At 46.2% G+C, this 25,035-nt stretch overlaps 1 protein-coding gene across 7 annotated transcripts in view; it reads left to right on the forward strand.

The window, feature by feature from the left end:
* Window positions 1-17,590, forward strand: part of NEU3 (neuraminidase 3) — a 35,989-nt gene extending 18,399 nt beyond the window's left edge. For 6 of the 7 annotated variants that reach the window (XM_072794632.1, XM_072794633.1, XM_072794637.1 and 3 more), the window contains one exon: window positions 4,345-10,001. In XM_072794632.1, coding sequence (XP_072650733.1) covers window positions 4,345-5,424 — 1,080 coding nt within the window. In that variant the 3' untranslated portion in view covers window positions 5,425-10,001. Of the gene's footprint in view, window positions 1-4,344; window positions 10,002-17,189 lie in introns of those variants that run through there. The other variant, XM_072794634.1, reaches the window with a different exon arrangement.
* Window positions 17,591-25,035: the final 7,445 nt, after the last annotated feature.

The raw sequence follows: 25,035 nt of genomic DNA on the forward strand, positions 1-25,035 counted from the left end.
TAAAAATTTTAAATTATAGTAGAATATACCTAAAATTTTGCATCTTAACCATTTTAAGTGTACATTGTAGTATTGTTAACTAGAGACACGTTGTGCACCAGATCTCTAGAACTTTTTCATCATATATGACTGCTATGTTATACCCTTTGGACAAGTCTTATTTCCCTCTTCCCCATCCCCTAGCCACCACCTTTCTTCTTCTTCTTCTTCCTTCTTCCTTCTTCCTTCTTCCTTCTTCCTTCTTCCTTCTTCCTTCTTCCTTCTTCCTTCTTCCTTCTTCCTTCTTCCTTCTTCCTTCTTCCTTCTTCTTCTTCTTCTTCTTCTTCTTCTTCTTCTTCTTCTTCTTCTTCTTCTTCTTCTTCTTCTTCTTCCCCTCCTTCTTCCCCTCCTTCTTCCCCTCCTTCTTCCCCTCCTTCTTCCCCTCTTCTTCTTCTTCTTTATTTATATATTTATTTATTCATGAGAGACACAAGCAGAGGGAGAAGCAGGCTCCATGCAGGGAGCCTGATGTGGGACTCAGTCCTGGGACTCCAGGATCACACCCTGAGCCAAAGGAAGATGCTTAACTGCTGAGCCACCCAGGCGTCCCTCTTCTTTGTTTTTATGAGTTTTTAGTTACTTTAGATTCCTCATGTAAATGGAATCATCCAGTATTTGCCTTTTTGTGATTGGCTTTTTTCACTTAGTATAATGCCCCTCAAAGTTCATTTATGTGGTAGTGCATGACAGGATTTCCTTCTTTAAGGCTGAATAATATTCCATTGTATGTGTATACCACATTTGATTTATCCATCCACCTGTTGATGGACACTTGGGTTCTCCTACCTTTTAGCTATTGCAAGTAATGCTGCTGTGAACATTTGCTGTGCAAATATCTCTTCAGGACTTTGCTTGTCATTCTTTTGGGCATATATCTAGAAGTAGAATTATTCGGTCATGTGGTAATTCTGTTTTTAATTTTTTGAGGACTCTCCATACTGTTTGCCACAATGATGACACCATTTTATATTCCCACCAAGGGTGTACAGGATTCCAATTTCTCTATATCCTTGCCAACACTTATAATTTATTTTTGATAGTAGTCATTCCAGTGCATGTGAGGTGCTGTCTTGTGGTTTTGATTTACATTTCCCTAATTATTAGTGATGTTGAGTAACGTTTCATTATGCTTGTTGGCCATCATGTTTGCTGTTCTTTAATCATGTTCTCCATCCAGATTTTTAAGCCCAAGACTTCTATTTCTGTCAAGCCCCAGCTTGTTTATGTCCCATTGCTCCAGCTGGTTGAGATCATTTAGATTCTAATGCTTTCATGTTTTAGTTACTGTTTCTTCCAGCTTCATGTTAACTTTGTATTAGACTTATCTGGCCCAAATAATTTTCTCCTCTTAACCAAATAATTTTCTCCTCTTAGCCAGTAAGAGTGGTGAGCTTCTGACTTCACAGTGACTAGACTGGCCAATAACTTCATTGAATTTGACAATGTTTAAAGTGTTTACTGTGCATAAGGTACTCTGGTACAGAATGGGCTGCCCCAGAGATACTGACTTCCCTGTCCCTTGGCCAGTTCCAGGAGACTGAATGGCCTTGATCCAGAAGGCTTAGAGAAAGCTCTTCTATAAGATGGGAGTTAATTCTAGGTCCTTATGACTCTGAGATTCTCTGATGTGAGCTTTGCTTAATAACATGTTTTGCCCATTTATGCAGGGATTAAATGTTTTATTTCACATAGTTAATACATTCATGTGGCATACATCATATAAAACACTATAAAAAATATATATATCCCATCCTTAGTGCCCTACTTCCTATAGGTTGTCACCATTGTTTCCTATGTACTCTTATAGTGCTGCTTCTTACAGAAACAAAGAAATACAAGTATATATTCTTAATACACACCCTTTAAAAATTTTTAACATGAAGTGATAACACATATATAGAAAACAAATGTCCAGTGCACAAAACATGAATGTCTACCTGTGAACTGAAAATGCCAACACTTGTAGACTCATCACTTAGCTCAAGAAATAAAATATTACCAGCACCTCAGAAACTTCTCTTATCCCCCTTCTCTTTCTCAGAGGGAATTGCTATCCTGATTTACAGCTCTAGTTTAGTGTTTTTTTTTTTTTTTTAATTAGACTCTATACCCAGCATGGGACTTGAACTCATGACCCTGAGATCAATAGTTACATGCTTTACTGACAGAGCCAGCCAGGAGCCCCTAGTTTTGCTTGTTTTTCATCTTTATTCTTTATGTTTGGCTTCTTTTGTTCAATATTTTTGAGGTTTATCCAAGCTATTGTGTATGGGCTGCTCTGAATATTATTGTACGTGTTTTTGCTACTGTGTGCGTGCATTTTTGTTGAGTTTATATCTAGAAATGGCATTACTGAATCAGAGGGTAGGTTTATATTCCACTTCAGTAGATAATGCCAGCCAGTTTTCTAGAGTGGTGGTCATGAGAGCTGGTCTACTTCAGTTTCACCCTTACTCTGTGCATTTAGCTCTTTGAAGTTCTACCGTAAAGCATGGGAGTTTACCAGGGCCCCAAATTTTTGCCTTCCTGCTCCTATAAGGCTGTCAAACAAATTGTTCATCTTTTCAGCTTTTCAGTTCTCTTTGAGAATTAGCAGAGATATCCTGAGAGGAAAAGGGACTTGAAATACCAGGCTAGCTTCTCTGAATGAACTTCTCTCAGTTCTTGGTTTATAATTTTTCATTCTCTTACTTTCTCTCTGGTGCTTTTAACCAGATGGTTTTGTTTTGATATTTTATCTGTCATCCCTAGTCTCAGTGGAAAGGTTGGTTCAAACTAGTTTGCTGCTATTAGATTTTTCTTCTTATTTCTTATACAAAGGGTAGCATACTGCATACATTGGTCTGTAATTTGCTCTGTTCATTTGAGATCTATCTCAGTGTGCAGAGGTCTTCCTTTTTTCTTTTTTCGTCTCTTGCATTGTATGTTCATTTAACCAGTTCCCTACTGATGAATATTTGGGTTCACAATATTTTGCTGTTCTGAATAGTGCCACAGTGAGTAATCTTGCATATATTTAATTTGATGAGCAGATATATTTTAGGATAAATTCTCAGAATTGGGCATGCTGAGAAAGGATAAATGCATCTGGAATTTTGACATGCCCTACATAAATGTTGAACCATTATGCACTACATTGCATATAAGAGAGTTCCTGTTTCTTCACATTTTTGTCAACAGAGTAGCGTCAAAGATTATGATGTTGCCAGTTTGTTAGATGAAAAGTGTGACCTCAATTTTAATTTGCTTTTCTCTTTTATATGTGAGATTAAACATATTTTTATTGTTTTTTCCTCTTTCTGTGAGTTACTTAATCTTGCTCTTTGCCCATTCCAGTTGGGCTTCTGAAAATTTTCTTACCAATTTCTAATATAGTTTTAAAAATATATTAAGGAGGTTAGGCCTTTCTTTGTGCTATTTCTGATTACGCATTATCTCATTTTAGCCTTATACCACAAACTCCTGTGTGAGCATGTGTTACTATATTTTCTGTTTAACTGCTGAAGAAATTGAGGTTAAGTAAGTTTAAGTAACTTGCCCAAGTTCACACAAGAAGTGATGAAGGCTGCTTTGAACCAGGTGTCTCTGACTTCATGCTTGACTTTTTAATGACAGAGTTATGAATAGCGTCCCCAGGATAGTAGAGAAAGGAAAAAAAATCTTTGCTTAAAATTTCTCTTTATTTGCCTAAATTCCATATTTGTCTGCCTTGCTTTGCTTTTCTTCATCTTCTTTTCTTTTTCTTTTTTCCCCTCTTCCTTCCTTTTTTCTTTCTTTGAAAATATATTTCTTTAGCTCCTATCATGTGATAGGAGATAGGTAGGCACCAGAGAAAGAAAATTTGAATAATTTTATTTCTGTCCTCAAAAGACTCAATCTAGGAAGGGAGCCAGTCACATAAAAATTATAATCATCATATAATAAATGCTAAAATTCTTCTGTGTGTACAAGGAGGAAGCCACCAACTGCTTTTGGGGGGAGAAGGGAGGGGAGGAAGTTTCATAGAAAGTTTTACAAAGGAGGTGACTTTTTTGAGTGTGGAGGGTGAATTGGGCATCTATACAATGTGAGGCAGAGTGTTCTAGGCAGAGAGGACAGCATGTACAATATCTAGCATTGCCTCTTCCCAGCAGTATAAATCATCCTATAATATTTGAGAATTAGTGAATATTAGTGAATACTTGATTTCATAGATTTTAATACCATTTATTTCTTAACACTAAAAAATACTAATGTTCTTTCAATGAGCCTCATGTCTTCCTGTTAGTCTCTCACTCCTGTTCTCTCTCCCTTCCCCTTGTCTAGTGGGAACCCCTGAAGCCATTGATGGAAGCCATGTTACCTGGGCATCGGACCATGAACCCCTGTCCTGTGTGGGAGCAGAAGAGTGGCTGTGTATACCTATTCTTCATCTGTGTGCGCGGCCATGTCACCGAGCGTCAACAGGTCATGTCAGGCAGGAATGCAGCGCGCCTCTGCTTCATCTGCAGTCAAGATGCTGGCTGTTCATGGAGCGAGGTGAGGGACCTGACTGAAGAGGTTATTGGTGCAGAGGTGAAGCGTTGGGCCACATTTGCTGTGGGCCCAGGTCATGGCATCCAGCTGCAGTCAGGGAGGCTGATCATCCCTGCATATGCCTACTACATCCCTTATTGGTTCTTTTGCTTCCGGCTACCATGTAAAGCCAAGCCTCATTCCCTGATGATCTACAGTGATGACCTAGGGGCCACCTGGCACCATGGCAGGCTCATTAAGCCCACGGCAACAGTGGAGTGCGAAGTGGCAGAGGTGACTGGGAGGGCTGGCGACCCTGTGCTGTATTGCAGTGCCCGGACACCAAACAGGTGCCGGGCAGAGGCTTTCAGCATTAACAATGGTGAATGCTTTCAGAGACCAGCCCTGAGCAATCAGCTGTGTGAGCCCCCGCATGGCTGCCAAGGCAGTGTGGTGAGTTTCCGGCCCTTGGAGATCCTTCATGGGTACCAGGACCTGAATGGTAAAGATTCTCCTACCATTCAGCAGAGCCCTCTGCTGGACAGCTCACTGTGGCCAGAGCAGGAAGGTGGAATTCTGTCCAAATCTTGGCTCTTGTACTCACACCCAACCAGTAAGAAGCGGAGGGTCAACTTAGGCATCTATCTCAACCAGACCCCCTTGGATGCTGCCTGCTGGTCCCGCCCCTGGATCTTGCACTGTGGACCCTGTGGCTACTCTGATTTGGCTGCTTTGGAAAAGGAGGGCTTGTTTGGATGTTTGTTTGAGTGTGGGACCAAGCGAGAGTGTGAGCAGATTGCCTTCCGCCTGTTTACAGACCGAGAGATCCTGAGCCACATGCATGAGGATAGCACCGGCCCTGGTAAGAACTCTGAGCCAACTGAAAGCTAAAAATTGGCTTAGGACCCAATTTTCCATAGAAAGGAAACCACAGAAGGCAACCACAGCCAGGATAATGGAGGCCAGGTTAATAGAGTTTATTAAAGTCTACAGAGAATCCAAAAACTTAATATTCTGCTCCCCACCTTTCTTCACTTCTCCAAAGAGCAAAATGAAAATTTTGCCGTAGCTACCGCAGTGGAAAGAACTATGAGTTGGGAAACGATGATGTAGTCCTTGGTTGTCCACTGGCTTGCTTTGGAACCTTGGACGTGTCACCTGAACTCTCTGGGCCTCAGGTCTCCATCTGTAAAATGAGAGGATTGGTTCTGTGATTTTTCTTCTTCCCATTCCTAGGAACAGCAGAGTGACTGCATAGTCCATGATCAGTGAGTCCTGGCTGTATAGGTCTCTGATAGGACTCTGATCTCGAAATGGAAGTCAGAGGATTCATCTTTTCCAATGACTCACCACTCATCCAGGTGTGAGGCTACAAGCAGGTGTTCTGGCACAAAGGAAGATCTGGTTTATTAAGAACAAACACACCCTCACCCTTCTAATCATGCTTAGAACTCTACAGGCTCTCTATCCTAGAGGAATTGGGCAGAACAGTAGAATCATGAGGTCACCTACCTTCTCCAGCTTTGCAGCTCTGCTCAATCGTCCCTTCCTCAGCCAGAATGCTTATTTCCTAGGAATAAAATGAGAAACTCAAAGCCAGTGGCCCCCAAGGATGATACTTACTGTTTCTGATGGCATCACTCCTATGAAAGATGAACCTGAAGTACGTGTACTAGGATGGTGCCTGATGAGAAAAGGACACGGATCAGGACTTTAAAGCATTAGACAAAACTTCCCATGTTCTCTGCCCTCAAGGAGCTCACAGTTTATGGGGCTAGAAGTGTGAGAAAATTCAAGCAAATCAGGGCAGCTGGTTTGTAGATGTTGGGCTTTAAGTTGGGGTGATGGTAGCTCCTAATGTCATTGTCTTAGTTGTATCTTCATTGTGCTTGGAGTCAGCAGCCCCAGGGCTTGGCCAGGTCGCTGGGTTTCCCCCAGGTCTGTTTTTTTTTTTTTTTTTTTTTTTTTTCCCTCAGAATATTGCTCTGGGCTAGTCACTCCTTTTTACACATGAAGAAGGTCTTCACCATTAGGAAGGTCTCTGGACTCCAGACCTCTGAATCAGGCCTATTTTTTGTACCTACTGCAATCACTGTTTGTGAAGTCGAGATGCCTCTTTGATAGATTTGGGGCTGAAATTTGCCAGTGCTGAATGTCTCAGATGATACCAGATTGGTTCCTCTTATTTTAGATTCAGTTCTCCATAGCCTGTTATTATAACAGAAATTCTATCAAAGATACGGTTTTTCTCCCTATTTTAGGAGAAGAATACCTCCAACTTGTATCAAATAACTAAATTTGGTGCCAAGTAATGGCCTGGAAAGCAAGTCTTGGTTGTAGAACAGAGCCCAGGAGGCAGGGGTTGCAGTTGTACCTGTCATATGGGGGAGAGTCTACCAGGATGAAGGTAGAGATTAACTTCACCTACTTCTGCATATGGCTTTAAGCCCATGGCTTAGAGTGACTTTTTAAAATTCCCTCAGCCTCTCACCCATTTGTCAAAGTTATCCTCCTAGTACACAGTTATGATCACTTATTCACTCATTTGTACATTTATCTAAATATTTTCGAGAGCTGTGCATAATGTAAGGTGCTTTCTATTGCCATTCCCTGGTTGAAAATCATTTGTGGCTCCTCAATAGCCTACTGAAGGGTTTTTACATTTAGTCTGGCATGTAGAGCCTTCCGTTTTTGGCTGAGATAATGAATACAAATCTCCACACAAATCTCTAAACAAATCTCTCTTTGTATGAAGCCCACTCAGAGAAGATCTCTGTCAAGTTGGCAGTGGAGGGGGTGACAGAATTGGTGGTACAAGGAGGAACAGGGGAAGGGCAACCCATTCCTGACTAGTGGAAGCTTCTTGTTCTGCAAAGCTTTCCTGAGCACCATACCCCAAATAGATAGGAACCGTGGGGATGGCTTCCTTCTCTAACAGGGTCTAAAGGATGAAGAGAATGAAAAGCAAGAAAAGAGGGTTGGGGACAAAGGGAATCCAGAATGAGGATTAGGAAGAGGAACAGAGTTGGCAATGGCAGCTATGAAGAAAGAACAGCAAGGAAGGAGTCCCGGCATGTTTAGGAGGAGAGAGAACATGGCCCAGATATGAGACCTAGGCTGGAGAGGTGGTGTGGGTGGTGGCTGCTGTGAAGAAGAAATGACAACAGGCTGGAGCTGTTTGCCAAAATGTGGGGGAAGGGACAGAGGCCCACACAGGCTGGCAGTTTAGGCTATTGATAGGTTCCTACCCAGCCCTGTAACTTTAAGCTGGTTTAACTCGTTCATGTTCCAGGTGACCAACAGAAACTGCTGTAGGCACTCTGACTCTCTTTGTGCCAAGTACCTTAGGCTTTCCAGGCCCTTGGGAACTTCTTGCGACACTGGCATCCTAACAGTCCATTTCAGGCCCTCTCACGTTGGTAGAATGAAAAAGATGGGGCAGGTAATGGCAGCTGTGAAGAAAAGAGGAAGGTAGACTGGAGGCCTCTAATCTAGAGGCATGAAGAGGACTATAGAGGCTGTGGTCCCTTTGCCCCCAGAGGCTCCCACCCTATCTTTGGACACTTAGAATGGATCCATCCAGCACACATGGCTCATCACTGGGAGAGCAAGAAAGCATAGGTAGGGGCCTCCTGCTGCTGGTCTGTGTCCAAATCCACCTCCTACCCCTTCAACTTGCTGGTCCTGCTCATGCTCCCAAACCCCTGATGCCTTCACTCCTAGGCTCCTACTATTTTTATTTCAGGCCCTTGTTATTTGGTGGTTTATTTGGATCTGTTTCTCCTGGTCACCGATCTCCCCTCATATCCTTGGGATATCATGCAACTGTAGCCATAGATAAGAGACATTGCACCTTGTTTCTTGGGTAGCCCAAGGCACCCACAGAGGTCAACATAAGGCTGCCTCCCCTGCCTCCTCTACAGGGCAGTAGGTTTCAATACTTCTACTTCAGCCAGATTAGGCTGCTCTGTCTTCTTCAGTAGGCTGTGCGTTTTCCCCACTGCATTATTCAATATATGTCATGTCATCCTTTCCTTGCTCCTGCATAGTGCATAGTTGGAGCCTCCCTCCCTCTGGTCATTACTACAGGGTGCAATATATCATTATTGTCTGTCTTGTGCCCTCTAGGCATCTGCTGGGTTGTGAATTCCTTGAGGGCCAAGTCTGTATGAATCCTCTATCCTTTTTACCTTGAATTACAGTGATTTCTTTATAAAAATGCTTTTTCTATTGGATTCTGAACTCCCTAAGGATAAGGACTGTGCCTGATTCCTTTCTGTGTCCTCTGCACCCAGCACAGGGCCTGGAGCAGAACAGACAGCAGTAAAACTAGGCTGAATGAATAAAGGAATCAAAAATCCTGGCCTTCTGGAGCTAAGTGAGAAGGCCGGGGCAAGCTACCCCATAGGGAGGAGCATATTGCATCCCTCTGTGGATTGGATGGTGCTCTAAACCCACTGAACACTCACCCTAAATGAGTCTTCTTTTTGCTGGCCTGCATCCGGGTCAGTCACAGTGCTTCCCGGAAAAAGAGCTTTTCTCTGGCTTTAGCTGCCTGCCTGGATGTGTCAGAATCACAGCCCAAGCCCAAAGCCAAGCCTTGATTTGGGTTCTCATTTCAGTGCTCTTTCCCCTCTGTCCCTAATTGGAGTTTCTGTAACTGCTCCTTGTCCAAGACTCCAGGAGAGATGCTGTGCTTCCAGTGTGTAGCGAGCATGTCTTGGTTCTGTGATACCAAGTGCCAGAAGTGCCCTCTGTACTATAGAAACTACCAGGACTCTTGGAAACAAGAGAGATGAATAAAGAGTTTAATTCTTATGACTGCTATTTGTTTTGTTGAGGTCAAACTGTGAGGTGATTATCATCCTAATACTTATATCTAGTTTGTACCCAACTACTTTTGAAAAATAGATTTGAGGCCTTTTCTTGCTTTTCATCAGAACTTTTACTTCCAGAAAGCTTTATTGATAATAATCCTTTGTACTTTTATACATTGACATTGGAACATAGTTGCTTTTTGAGGGAAGCAGGGCAGAGATTACCATGACTGGTTAGATTGCATATTACACATGAGCTATAAAGTAATTAAGTGAGGGAACTGGGATACACAGAATCTTCCCATCTGGTACCATCCAGTCTACCTACCCTGGGGCTTGTCACTGCACATCTTCTTTTTACACAACACCCTGAGGTTATTCCCAAATTGTAGCTAGTGAGGCCACAAATACTTACCTCAGTGATACGGGGTGATAGCCTTCACTCATGACTTTTACTTGACTTTGTACTCTGCTTTCTTAAAACAAATTGTTAAAAAGTTTTACATGGGCATCTCTTTTGTCATAAAACTAAGGGTCATACATAAAATGACATAAATGAAAGCATAAATGTACAGAACTAATAATTTACCTCCTAAAAATAGTTTTATAATAATTATTGATATGATCATTTTTAAAAAATCCAGTGACCTATTTTTTTGTGTGTTTGTTAGATTGCTTGATGTCTGGGAACCTTTGGGCTTGAGAGGAATATGCACTACTCCATAAACTTCAGTGCTCAATTTCTTTTTTTTTTTTTTTTGATTAATGATTTATTTGAGAGAGAGAGAGTGCATGTGCACACAAGAGAGCACAAGCAGGGGGAGCGGCAGGGGGAGAGGGAGAAGCAGGCTCCCCACTGAGTAGGGAGCCAACGTGGGGCTCTGATCCCAGGACCCTGGGATCATGGTCTGAGCTGAAGGCAAATAGACTGCTCAACTGACTGAACCACTCAGGCACCCCTGGTGCTCAATTTCTTAAACTCCTATTCATTAAAACATTGAAAACCTCTTGAATGGGACGCCTGGGTGGCTCAGCAGTTGAGCACTTCCCCTCTGCCCAGGGCGTGATCCTGGAGTCCTGGGATCAAGTCCCACATTGGGCTCCCTGCATGGAGACTGCTTCTCTCTCTGCCTATGTCCCTGCCTCTCTCTCTGTGTCTCTCATGAATAAAATCTTAAAAACAAAACAAAACAAAACAAAACCTCTTGAATATTTAAACAATGACAAATTTGATTAAACTGCCTTCAACAGAAATACCAGTTACAGACTTAGCATAGCTGATCCTTTTGAACATTTCAAATACCATAAATGGTAGATAAAACATAAATAAGTCCAATGATTATAAAAGGTATCCTTAAACCAAAATGGAGTACAAAAGAGCTGATGCCATAGACTTAACTTTGTTAGTTATGGGACCTTATAAGCCCCCCTTTATTTTTATTAATCTCTTTAGTTTGAGTTGGGTATTTTTTGCAAGCAAAAAAAAATTAATACCCATCCTCAGAGGAAATTTGATTACTTGGTACCACAACCTATTAGTCACTACCTGAAGCAGAACTATATTAATTTTTTTTTAAGATTTTATTTATTTATTCATGAGAGAGAGGCAGAGACACAGGCAGAGGGAGAAGCAGGCTCCATGCAGGAAGCCCGATGTGGGACTTGATCCTGGGTCTCCAGGATCAGGCCCTGGGCTGAAGGCAGCGCTAAACCGCTGAGCCACCCAGGCTGCCCAGAACTATATTAACTTTCAATGCAGTCTACTAAAGTGAACAGCATTACCTAAAGGGCACATTACCAGGAGAGTCCTTGGGATAGAATGGAGGAAGGGCTGGACTAGAATGGGTGGAGAGTCCAGGGTCTATGTCCTCGAGCTTGCCACTGACCCAATGGGCTACTTTGTGCCAGCCACTGGCCCTCTCTGGGGAACCCATTTACTCAGTTACAGCAGGAGGCATAATCCTTGCCCTACCAAGGCCACTCACCAGGAGCTCTGTAGATACGAGGAGCTAGTGAATCTGCGAGAGGGTGTCATGTAAATAGTGAATAAATTATCGTTTGCCCTTTGATATCCATATTGCCATCAGTGTTGGCAACATCTGACAGTCAAAAGCTGAAAATGAAGGTGATGGATGAAGAGGAGGAGATGAAGGCCGCCCACTGAGGAGAGCACTTCAAGGCTAGACAGCAATCTTGCCTCACCTCTGTCCTGTCTTTAGCACACTGTAGGCTTCATGGTTTTACCCAACCTTCTGGTTTTGCCCCAGACCTTTTGCTCCCTTTCTATGAGGAATGACCCAGCCTGGGTATAGAAGCGGGAAAACTCAGCCCCAAGTAGGAAGGGACTTGGTCTGAGTCATCTGTGTTTTCAGTACCCACCATAAGGCCGGGCATGGCACATGCAAGAAAGGATGCAAGAGGAATTGCATTGATAAGTGCCTACTGTGAGTTGAGCTATACATACATTATCTCATTTAATTCAACAACCCATTTTAGAAATGGAAAAGTCAAGACTCAACAAAGGTGATATGTTCCACTGTCTCATACCTGTAAGTGATCAAGTCAGATCTGATTCTAAACCTATATTTTTGTCATATGGCAAATAAGAGGCAGAACTGTGGGATGCTTACCCTGCAGGTTGACATGAGGCAGAGATAGTGCCTCTTAATTCCTTGGAACATCATGGGCATCCAGCCACTGGTAAGAGGCTGGTAAAGAGGACCCCATAGTGATAACATGTCTCACAGTTGCACTAAAGTGGCCTCTCAGACCAAACGTCTTCCCCTTTTATTTTACTCAAGAAAAAATGCATTTGTTTCTTTCTTTGGAAGCCCAGATCTAGCTAGAGATTATTTTCCAGTACCTCCAACTTCAGAACAGCTGCCTCCCACAACCCAGAGGCCTCCTAAACATAGATTGTGTTGTCTTCAACCAGGAATAGAATTAGAGTGAGAGCTTGGATTCTCTTGAGGGATAAACATAGAACCTGATGGCAGGTGAAGCTGATTAGTGCTGAGTGAGAAGGTCAGGGCCAGCAGACACTGGGTAGGACTCTGATTGAGCGACAGGTTGGAGATAGCAACTCTATCTCTGCCTTTCCCCACTATGAACCGGTCCCTGGAGCTATACCCATGGGCCAGGTCTGAGCCCATCATGCAACAGAGATTGCCTCCCTATAATTGTCTCTAATCCTCACAACAACCAGGAAAACAAGGCATTATTGTACCCAGCCTACAGACAAGGAAACAGCCTTGGAAAAGTTAAGTGATTAGGCAAGTATCTTAACTATAGTTTCATCTGTAATAACTTGGGATAATAAAAGTATCTCATAGGGTTGTTGTGAGTTAAGTGTAAATGCTCTATGTGTATTTAAACTCAGTTCAAAATTTAAAAGAGCCTGGCACATAGTAGTCAAAGAATGAAATCTGCTGTGATTATGATTTTTCTGCAGTAATCATATTAGCCCATCAAGTGTGCATAGTGTGATAGCAGTACTTTTCAGCTTACCTGTGCATATGAATCACCTGGAGAAGTTAAAAAAAATAGTCGCCTGCCCTCACCCCTATCTCCACCGCCAGGAATCTAATTTGGTGGAACTGGGTTGAGGCCTGCAAATTTGTGTTTTTAACAAGCTCCCAAGTCATACTGACGCTGCAGGTTCATGGACTACTCTTTGAATAGCACTATGTTTCAATACCTCTCCATCTATTGCCCCACCTGTCTCTTACACGCTTGCCAGCTCCATGGTGTCGGAGGAACATAGCCTGCTATTACTAATGTTCATGTGGAGCAAAGTTTTATTTCCCAAATAGGCATCTAACTTCAGTCTCTAGCTTGCCAGTAAGCTGCATCCTTCCTGGGTCCGAAATTTAGCTTTTCCATGACATGATAATCACCTGGGATTCCTATTGATTTTCTTGCCAAATCGCATGGAGCTTAAAGGTGACACCACAGCTTGGGAACAGACCTGGACCTGTGGCCACAGGGTGGTTTTCCATTTGTAAAGCAGATTTGTAAGATTCTTGCACTCAGCCAAGTACTGAGGAAGCAGTGGAAAAAGAGGCCTTGGGTTAGCTGGGCTGCTGACAACTCAGCTCTGTGAAGAGGGGCTTTTCGTATCTGCAGAGGGGAGAATGAGAGTCAGCACAGAGCATGATAAGCCTGGAGAGTTGCCAAGCTACAGATTGCTGAACTCTATTAGTATGAGGATCAAAAGTGAATAATCTGACCATATGCCTGCTCTGTCATTTTCTGCCTTTGGGGGCCACACAGTGTGGAGGAACATAAAGTTCCTCCTTCCTGTCTCCTAATAACCCTTTCCTTAGCGCCATCCCCCTCAGGGGCCCCAGGCCCAGATATCTTTGGATCAAATGTCGGAAAATGGTCAGGAATCTGTCATGCCCTTTTTGCTACTCTATGTCTCTGATTTCAAAGCTGAGGTTTCTGTATTGAAATTGAAAGATGGGGTGCACCTGGGTGGTTCAGTGGTTGAGTATCTGCCTTTGGTTCAGGTCATGATCCCGGGGTCCTGGGATTGAGTCCTGCATCAGGCTCCCCACAGGGAACCTGATTCTCCCTCTGCCTGTGTCTCTACCTCTGTGTCTCTCATGAATAAATAAAATCTTTAAAAAAAAAAAAGAAATTGAAAGATGGCTATAGGCCATGGAGTTTGGGTTAAGGCAAGTCCTATGGACAGGTAGGAGCTTTGAGGGGAGAGTACTATGTCCATTGTTCACCATATTATTCCATCCCCTAGCACAGTAGGTACTTGATAAAAATTCATTGAATGAATGAATTAATGATCATTCCACATTCAATCCTCCAAAATTGGGAACTCAGAGATGGATATTAGGCAGGATAGGCAGGATAGGACACTCTTGCCTTTTCTGACCTCACTCCTTTGGTTTGAGACTTGATGGCATCTAAATGACCCAGAAGATGATCCCTAATAGCCTGAGTTAAAGTGAACCCTGGAGTCAGGGAGGTGCTATTAAGAGGATCTCAGGCCGGAACTGAGGAACACCTTTTCTGTCATTCCAGTAATCCAGGTTTGTACCACGGTCTGTATTGTTACTGGAAAACCTTCCTAAAGCCTGATCTGAATGCTGTAGTTTGGCATCTGCTGTGCTGTCAAGCATCGAGGGATGCTTGGGTGAGCACACTTGGCTCGGAGCCTTGAAAGTTGAGAGTGAGGCTCCCAAGGTCAGCATGGTGGTGGTAACAGGAATCAGAGAAGACCTAAAGGAGGAGTTAAATCATGAGGCCGGAGTCTGCTGTGTCAACTGCCTTCCACCTCTCATGTGAAGATTCCCCCTTGCTAGAAAGTAATAAATTTCCTTAGAACACTCAGGACGGTAGAGGTGGGGTTTGGAATAGGGTTCCAGGGTTTGTTTTCCAGGCCAATGAGTGTCCCAGTGCTTCCAAATGGAGGGCACCCGCCTCACATTAAGCCGAGAGTCAGGAGGTAGAGCAGATCCTCCCTCATCAGATCTCTTTGACAAGGATCCACAGCTACAAACACTTACACTTGTTCGGAAGCTGAGGCTGATCCCACCAGCTAGGGACAGGTGGGTTCCAGATTCAGGAGCTTCTGCTGGGCTGCTGCTTCTGGTGTATCATACAAAGTGCCTGGCCAGGAGGGCGAAATCCAGCCAGTGGGGAGCCCTCCAAACCAGGTACCTACATGTAGGGCTGCAAATGCCTGTTTTCCATTAGTACTGGGTGGACCATAGAAAATGCTGAGTTTGGGTGTTTGAGGTGAAGCTGAGCATGACTTCCTGAGAGTGCTGGACTGGGGAGCCTCTGCCTGGCTTCTTTGGGAGGTGCTGGGACCAAGAGCTGCCTCTCCTCCTTGCTGTGTCTGAGAGAGATTGACCTGGGCCTGAGATAGGACTGGCCTGTATCCAGACCATTCTCAAAAGAGGCCTGTGTTCCTAACAGTGGGACCTCTGGCCTGTGGGTAGGGATTAGTGACAGGCTATGGAAGGACATGGCAGTAGGGAGGGTAACACTTTAAAATGACATTTGGGAGAATGTAATTCATTGAATAGAATCTTTTTTTAAAAAAAATATTTATTCATGAAAGACACAGAGAGAAAGGCAGAGACGTAGGCAGAGGGAGAAGCAGGCTCCAGGCAGGGAGCCTGATGTGGGACTCGATCCTGAGAGAGCGGATCACGCCCTGAGCCAGGAGCAGGTGCTCAACTGTTGAGCCACCCAGGCATCCCAGAATCTTATGGAAAAGAGCAAAATGATAGGAAATCAGGGTTATGCCGGGAATCAAGAGGAAGCTTGAAGCAGCAATAAAGGCTCTTAGTTCTCTTTCTTTTTTTAAACCTCGCTCCTTCCCCCTTCCTTCCTTTCTTCCTTTTTTAAAAAACACACAGAAAACCAAAACACAGTACTGTAAGACCTTGGGCAATTTACTAAACTCGTTGAGCTTGCATTTCTTCTCTGTAAAGTGAGCACAATAACATGAACCTCAGGTTGTTGAGAGGATTCAGAGTGTGTCTATGTGATGCAACAGGGCAGGAATGGGCAAGCTTGTCCTCCCAACCCCTCCTCCCCGCCTTGTTCGCAACTTGTTTCCATCTCTGGGCAGTACCAGGGGGACTGAGGTAGTTTGTCAGTGAGTCTAGAGCCATCAAGGGTCTTTCTGAGATCCATTGAACCATGGTGACCCGTGGAGGACGCCTCGCTACTGGCAACCGGAAGGGCTGGTGCTAGTGAGGGCTGTGAGCCCCATCATGTCCTATCAGGCTGCCCAGCCAGCCGTCACTGCTCCTCTGGGGCAACAGTGATTACCTGCTCTGTATAAAAGAAGAAATAGAAGCATAGACTTGCACAGATACCTTGTTGAAGGTCACACAGCAAGTGATGAAACTGATGCTGGAATCAAGTATCCTGGTCCAGAGACTCTAGAGTCAGCACTCCACTTTCCTGCACACCTGTAAGCCCCAGGAACTGTCCAGGTTTGGGTTGAGAACAGTTCTCTGGGTGGTGGCTGTGCGAGAAACCCGAGGAGCAGAGATCTCTGTGAATTTGCCTCATCCTGTTGTCCACCATCCCCCATCTCCTGGGGTTGACCCTTGCTCGGAGTCCTGCTGGAATGAGATCCAGGTAGGTCAAACCTTTACTGAAGGCCTGCCCAGGACAGGTACATCGGTGCGATTGTTTAGTTTAATGCTCACCCTGGCCCCATGAGACTGCCCCGCTATCCCACATTTTAGATGACAAATGGGAGGCTCAGAGAGTGGCAGTGATTTGCCCAAGGTCATACAATGTCAGGAGCCTGAATGCTCCCAGACTGGGACTTCACCTGGAGCCCTGTGGCACTGCCAATATTGTCCACCAGGTGGCAATCTCTGCCCAACTCGCTGTGGGCTGCAGGTAACCTGGAATCGGATGGCAGGGCCTGTGGCTGATCCCAGCAGCCTCTGCCTGGTCTTTCAAAACTGCCCTGAAGCATCACTTAGTAACTGTTGTTTCCAATGGGTAACAGATGCCCTGAACGAGGTCGTGGCTTTCAAGAGAAGGAAGTTCTGTGCGTGTGCCTGAGCACAGGATCTGCTTCAGTCCCGTTCCACTTGAGACTGATTGGTGAGATGTTGGGCCTGATTTTCTTGGCACCCCTCCGCCCCCTTTGTCATCAGGTCTTGCTCAGTGGTGGCAGCTGAGTTGACCTTTGACTCTGGCAGAGGTCCAAGGCCCAGCCTCTTCTATAGGTGGGGTCACCCTGACCTGGTGTGAGGCTGTCTGGACAGCCCGAAGGAGCCATGCCCTATTCTAACCTGTGGGCTCTTCGTGTGGAGCCTGGGAGCTTCTGTGTTCTTTTTCCAGGCCTCCCTACATCCAGGAAGAACTAGGAGGGGGTCCTCTGAATCCTTCCTGGAACACCTCACACATTCCTTTCATTGCTGCTGGATGGAACAGCTCCCCCTCAGTGGATTCCCATCACTAGATCACTCTACTAGAAACTTCACCCCAGGCTCTGTGCTGTTCAAGGTGGGCCTGTGGGTTCTCAGCTCAGCAAGCTTTCTGCCCGGGTAAGAAAGTGAGGTTCCTGGATGCCTGAGTGGCTCAGCGGTTGAGCGTCTGCCTTTGGCTCAGGGAGTGATCCTGGAGTTCCGCGATCAAGTCCCACATCGGGCTCCCTGCATGGAGCCTGCTTCTCCCTCTGCCTGTGTCTCTGCCTCTCTCTCTGTGTCTCTCATGAATAAATAAATAAAATCTTAAAAAAAGAGTGAGGTTCCCCTTCTGTCAGGCATGCCCAGTTTCTCTAAGGAGTTCTGGAATAGTTCCCATTCTCCATCATGGCGGTAACTTCTCCACAGGAACACCGCACTCCTCACAGGGCTACGCCAACATCCCCGCTCCTAAGAACTCCATGTGTTTCTTTATAGAGTGTCTCGCTAGAGTGTGGTCTTAGAGCCTCCTGTCCTCAGCTGGGGCCTTTGGTACAATTCTACAAGCCTGAGACCTCAGGGGAAGTCCTACTCTATATCCTGCCAAGTAAAGTCATGGCAGCTGCATTTAAAGACACTGAGCATATTTAGTTTTGAAGGGAGAGAGACTTAGGAGCTCCACAAAGGCAGGGAGGGAGCTGCTATTTGAGTTCTGTGTTGCCAGCTCCCATCACAGGGCCTGCATGGAGTAGTAGGTCGGGGGCAGATTTCTTACATGAGTGAGGGGCCCTGAGATGACCTCCCCCCAACCCTGGGTTAGGTTGGGTCACCTCTCAGAGCAGAATGGCTCCCCTCCCTCTGTAGCCCCGCTTCCCCCACCCCCCCACCCCACAATTCCCCTCTGCAGGAACTGGGAGGATGGAGAACAAAACAAATATTTATGAAGGCAAGCACCGCACAGCTGTGACTTCTGGGTTTCCACACTTCTCTTGTTCTTATGCCTCCTTCATGATTTTTGCTAAATCTATGTATTCTTAGTATTTTTCTTTAGCATATTTTATGTATATACCTAATCTCATTATCCCCTAAGTAATAATATTCATGAAATCATAGGTTTTTTATATTAGTTTTTTTTCCTAACACACACTAAAATAAATATGTAACTATTAAAAAATTAGCAGAGATGACCAACAGACATCCTATGTACCACCAGTGAGGTGTGTGCCACATTAGGGATATTTATTTTTCACAAAACCCTATGAGGTCAGTGATGTTATTTCTGTTTTACAGTGAAGAAATAGAAGCTCAGAGAGGTGAACTGCCTCGACCAAGGTCACATGGAGTCTTCTGATCTTGACCCCATTGCCTAAAGATAGGAGAGGGGGACAGAGGATGTGTGCTGAGAGGGATCTGTGGTGGAAGGGGATGGGGACAGCTACCAAAGAGAAATGATGGCGGCAGAGAAGATAGGCAGTGGGGGCAGGACTCCACATCAGAAAGGCAAATGACCTGAGTCCCAACGTCCTATGCACAGTAATGGCCACGCAAATAGCAGCAGATTTGCCTGCATTTGTGTGACTAAGATTGATTGTGCCAGCAGCCCCGGTAATTGGATGATGAAAGCACTGCAGCTGGGACTGTTGGCTGGAGATTAATTATTAGGGAGGAGGGGGAGTGGCCGGCATGATGCCTGGCAGTGGGGTCTGTGGGTGGCATCTGTGACCCCCTGCAAGAGCAGGCAGCCAGACCTTAGCAATCCGGCAGACCCCTCCCCATTCAGCTGATATCCAGAGAGGGAGGCTACTGGGCCAAAGCCACAGCCATTCCATGTTTCATGGCAGACCTGGGATGGGGCAGGGGTGGGGGTGGGGTGGGGGATGGGGGAGGGGAGCTCCTCAGGAAGAAGCCAATTCCTGGGAAGTAGCTACAGTGGCAGGAGGAGCCTGGGCTTGGAGTCAGGAGACCAGAAGGGAAATCCCAGCTTTGTTGCTTATTGGCTTTGTAGCCTTGGAAAGGTGGTCATATTTGAGCCTCAGTTTCTCCAGCTGTAAAATGGGGATGACGGTGCTGACTTTACTAGGAAATTGTGGGAGTCCAAGAAGATTATCAGACCTTCTGTAGACCTGGGACCCAGTCTGGGGAAGCTTTTATCCTCACCTCCACTGCTCAGATCTGGCCCTTGCCTCCTCCCTGCCCTGGGGCCTGCATGTCTTTTCTTACCCTCCCCAGGGCCCTAAAACTTGATGCCCAGCCACTGCAGGCAGAAAGTGCCTGCTCTCTCCAAGGCAACAGGGCCTGAGGGTAAGAGCTGGGGATGAAGAAAAGCAGCTCTGGTTCCTTTGGGGCAGGAGGAGTGGGCTCTGGAGGAAGAAAGCTCTTGGATTCTAATTCCAGCCCGGCCACTCAGCCAGCTAGCTGCGTTTAACTTTTGCTTACACGTGACTTTTCATGGCTATAACCAACTCCGTGGTTCCTCCCTCAGGGCCACGTTGGAGTCTTCATTTCTTACTATGAGATGCTCCCACCTGTCCCAATTCATATGCATGGCAGAGGGAATCTGGCCATGATCAGGGGGTCCCAAGGCCCTCACAGATCCGTGGGAGGGACAGGCCCTTGGACTGCCATGCCTCTTAGCAGACGAAGACTGAGGTTGGATGGGCTCATGCATAAAGGGCCCACAGGGCACCTGGCACATGGTAAGTACTTGGAAGACTTTGAATGAAATTCAGAAATCCTCCTCTCACACCACAGACCTTTCTCCTGGCCCTTTCCTTTTGGCTTCACCCTCATGGAGGCCTCCAACCTTGGATTTCCTCACCTCTGCAGCTTTTCTTGGCCTCTCTTCCTCTCCTGGCCAGCCTAGACCCAGGGTGGGGCAACTGTCCCATCCAGACCCCTTGCAGTGCCCTCCAGCCCCCACCTTCCACTCCCTACCACAGCAAAACTTCTCCCACTTAAAATTCCAGACCCCAGCTCTGCTGTCTTTCACAGACCTCCTGCCAAGGTCTCTGTCACTGGGAAGGGAGTAGGTGACAACTAAGTATTCACTGAGCACCTCTAAGCACCTGGCCTGGTGTTCAATGCTTTACCCACTATGTTATGAACACTTTACAGTCACCCTTGAGAAGAGGCTTTGTCCAGATGAAAACACTGACGTTTGGCCTGGTGAGTGGAGGTGAAGCCAGCTCTAACTACATATCCTTGGCTCACGAGGCAAGCTGTTGGCGTGAGCTCTAGCATCATTAATTCCATTCAAGTGGTGCTTCCACACACCACCCTGGTATTTCCTGCCTTCCCTCTAGCTTTATAAGATGAGTTAGCTAATAGCTAAGTATTATCAAGCACTTTATATGTGCCAGGCACTGTTGTAAGCACTTTACATGTACCAATTCATTGGGTCTTCATCACAACACTATAGGACAGGCTCTTTCAGTACTCCCATTTTGGAAGCAAGGAACTGATACCTCTGCCTCAGGTGAAGTAAGTTGGCCACAGTCACATCATCCTGATCGAACCAAGTTTCACAGCCAAGCCATCTCACTGTAGACCTCAAGCTCTTGATCACCATGCTACAGCATAGTGGCCCCACAGCTGCCTCTAATCCAATGTGAGGCCCCAGAGCCCATTCTCTGCCCACTTCCTCCAGGAGGGTTCCATCAATCACCCTCCCCACCCCCTACACACACGCACCTTTAAGTTATATCTCCACTGGCTCCTCAACACCCAACACATTTGTGACTTTTCCATGCCAACAACATCCTCCATCCCATGTTACTCTGCAGCTATTTCTCTTCCTTTCCTCCCACCACAGCCCATTTTCTGGAAAAACTTTCTCCTCTTGCCGTCTAGACTTCTTCACCCTTCTTCAAACTGACTTCCACTCCTCCCACTCTGCCCTAAGCAGATGGAGATGGTGCCCTCACATTTCCAGAGGAAAACCTGCATGCCCATCAAAGCTGAAAAAACCCATCAACCAAACATGAAACCAGCTATGTAAATTGTAAAACCTGTTACAGATCTGGTAGTTCTGCAACAAATATAATCAAGATTAAAAAGAGGAGCAAAGGTAAACATTGGGTCCTTTGGTAAAACCCAACTGGTGATGAGGCTTGAGCTGAGTCTCTTCCGTTTGCCAGAGTTCCGCCTCTTGGCTCCCATCTGCTCTAGCATCTTAGCCAGCCAACACGACATCCGAGTATGGAGGTGACAGACCCATCCTCGCGCTGTCCCATTTCACTGCGGGCACACCATTTTTAAGGCTTCTTCGCTCATTTAGCATTTGGCCATGGTGGGCTGTGGCTTCTTTCTCGGCAACTACAAGTATTGGAAAATATGTTTGCATGTATCTTCCTGCTGCTCATCCTCTAAGGACTGTAATTCTCTTAAATTCAGCCTTGATTTTCTATTAGCTGTAAACACTCCCTCTAATGAGCTAATCCACTCTCACAACTGTGGCTACCTTGTGGTCAGCCATTCCCAAATCTCTGTCTCCAGGCTAGCTCTGGGCTTCACACCCACATATTGAACTGCTCTCAAATCCCATGGCCAAGACCATGCTGCTCCCAAACTTGCCCCTCCTCCTGTGCTCCCTCTCCCCACCTGGCTTCCCTGGACAGAAGTATGTACAGACTCCGTGAGTCTTCTGTCCTTTGCTTTCCACATCTAAATGACAGCAGAAATTAGATGGACCCTAGGCCCCATGGACTCCCTGAAAACTGTAGATTTTAGCTGTAAGTGTATGGACTTTCGGGTTGCACAGATCTGGGTTGAAATGCTGCCTCTGCTACTTACTGGCTATGTGACATTGGGCAACTCTCTTAATTTACCCAAGGCTTAATTTCCTAATTAGGAAAATTTCCTAAGTAGGATAATAACCTATTTTAAAGACTTGTTTTGAGGATTAGAAACACTGGTGTAAATACTTACCCTGTGTCCATCTCATCATAACACTTACTGGTAGTTGTCCTCATAATGATGGCAGTGATTATTATTTCCAGATTCATGTTATTGCTCTAATCTAGGGCCTCATCTTCTCTCTCCTGGACCACCGATGGCATCAGCCTCCTCACAGAACTCCCTGCCTTCATTCTCCATCACAATCCCCTCCTAAATCTGCTTTTCCAAAGGTAGGTGGAGAGATTTTTCTAAAATGTAGATCTGATCATGACAGTTACCTGCTTAAAACTTTTCTCTCCCCTATTCTGTCTAAATGTGTCCTAGCCACATTCACAGGTCTCTGAGCATACATTGGTCACTCATTCTCTTTGCCCGAAAGTCTCCTTCCCTTCTCTTCCCTCATTCCCTGCCTGACACATCCTCACCCTTTACGTCTGGAGCCACCAGCTACCACCCCTCCACAGGGATGTCTGTTTGCAGGGAGTTGACTGCCAGCTCCTGGAGGGCAGGGTTCAGGTCTGATTCTGCTCTGTGGCCCCTGCTTGCCTGCACAGGGCTTGGCATAAAGAATGGCCTCACAGAATGTCTCCAGACACTTGCCCGAGGCTTGCTCAAGCTTGAACCTGAGTCCATTGTCTTCCTGCCCGAGACTCTTTGTGCTATACCAGTCATTTTGCCCCAGCAGAGAGCAGGAACCCAGAGCTGGTGGCTTGGGTGGGAGACCTCCCCATGTGATGGTAGCAGTCGACTTGAGGACATCACATACCCCATCTCAGTGCTGCACTCAATAAGTGGGGGAAGGATAAAATTATCTACTGCCCACGTCCCATATCTCCCCATCCGACATGGACTAGAGATAAAAAATGAACCGGCACAAAATCCAATCTTCCTTGGCGCAGAGGCTGGCAGGGATACTGGGGGTGGGGCTGGCGGCCCAAGCGGCAGCTCCTCGCACAGCACATCTCATATTTATTGGCTCATAATTGAAGGCAGCCTGGAGATGTCCCAGCACTGGCCCCCCGCAAGACAGATGGGGGCACAGTGACGGCTGAGGGAGGGAGTTGGGATGCAGACATCCTCACAGGACTGCAGCTGTGGAGGGGAGGGCAGAAAGGGGGAGGCAGCTAAGCTGGCTGCCACACTGCCCTGGGGATCTCATCTGGGCTCAAGGTTCTGCTTCTGCCACCTACTTGTGATGACCTTGGGTCAGACTCTTCCTTCTCTAGGCCCATGATTTCAGGCTTTTGCATTTCATTACCAGGGGATAGGAGAGCTGTCCTGGGATTTGGGGGGAAATCAGGCTACTAACTTTTGGCATGGCTTTAGGTGATTCTCTTTATCTCCTGGGCTTTGTGCTTTCTCCTAGTAAAGATGAGAGATTGCCTTTGTCTTCCATGTAAAGACCCAGGGGTTTGGGGTGACCTACAAGCAGCCAACTCGTGCATGTTAGCAACAGCACTGGAAGGCTCCATGTTGGGGAAGCAATGAAACAGGAAATGTGGCCAAATAGTAAGAATCTGCTTTGGCTCCCAATGGTTCATGGGAATATTCCAAATTCTGAGGCTTGGCATTGAAGACTTTACCTCTGTTTTTTGTGCCACTGTGGGCAAAGGGTTTGGGCCTAGGGGCCAGGATACCTGGATCCAGTCTCACCACTATTTTTTTGTTATGACTTTCAGCAGAGCTTTGACCAGCTTCAGATCTCATTTTCCGTGTCTGTAAGATTTCTGTATGTGATCTATGAGATAATTCAGGTCTCCGAGCCCAGAGACAGTCAGTGACTAAGTCCTGCCATCTCTCCCTCAGTTTCCACCCCTCCCCCCTCCTATTATGGCTACTACCTCACCTCAGTACTTACCTTTTTCTCCTGAACCGATGCAGAAGCCTCTTAGTTGGTGTTCCAGCCTCTGCCCACCCTTCTCCATGTTCAGGTCACATGACCCTCCCAAAGCACATATCTGACCCTGTGTCAAACCCTTCTTCAGCTTCCTGGACATTTAAGATCCTGCATGACCTGGCCCTGTCTTGTCTTCCTGTCCCCCACCTATCTGCTCCCTCAGGCTGGCCTCCTCACTTGCCTCTTTAATTCCTTTGCTCAGACTGTTCTCCCCCACCTTCCCCCTGCCCTCTCTTCAGCTCTGAAAACTGGACCTTCCCAGACTGGCCCCTGCTCCAGCCTCTCCAGAAGCTTCTGGAGTTCTAAGCCCCACAGGGGACCTGTTCCATGGGGTCCCTACAGCCTGAGGTATGAATGATGCTGCCTCTTCTCCCTCCTCCTGCTGATGACCAGAGAATGTCTGAGCCACAGGGGGCCCAGAGGTAACCTCCTATAATCCCCCATTGTACAGTTGGAGAAATGGAGGCCCAAAGAGGGGCGGTGGCCACCTAGCAAGTCAGTGTAGAGCCAGTGCTGGGGCTCTTCCGGTGCCTGCCATCTGGAGTGGGGACACAAGGCTGGAGCAGAACTGCAGAAGAGACAGAGAGGAGGTTGGGCAAAAGGGACCTCTCCTCTAGTGGTCAGAGTGAGCTCAGCAGGAGAAGCTCAGGGATGAGGGGAGGCTTCTACTGAATTCCCATCCTCACTTGGCCCCCTGCTGGTTTTGTCACATCAGGGGTTACAGGTCTCAATGCTTTAGCTGACTGAGGCACAGGGTAGGGGAGGATTTGCCTAGTTGCCCCAGAATGTTTGGACTAGACACCAGAATCTAAGGCCCCAGGAGCCCACCCAGCATACCACATTCCCACTCTGGCATTGGGTGGTGAGCATGTGGACACTCTGTATCTCCAACTGCCCAGGGGTGATGGTAGCCAGACCTGAGCTTAGGATGTCCATACTGTTAGATTGTTTCTGGGGCTTGGACTCATAGGGCCCTTCAAAGAAATGA

The sequence above is a fragment of the Canis lupus genome, chromosome 23 (assembly GCF_048164855.1).
Source record: "Canis lupus baileyi chromosome 23, mCanLup2.hap1, whole genome shotgun sequence".
Classification (NCBI taxonomy): domain Eukaryota; kingdom Metazoa; phylum Chordata; class Mammalia; order Carnivora; family Canidae; genus Canis; species Canis lupus.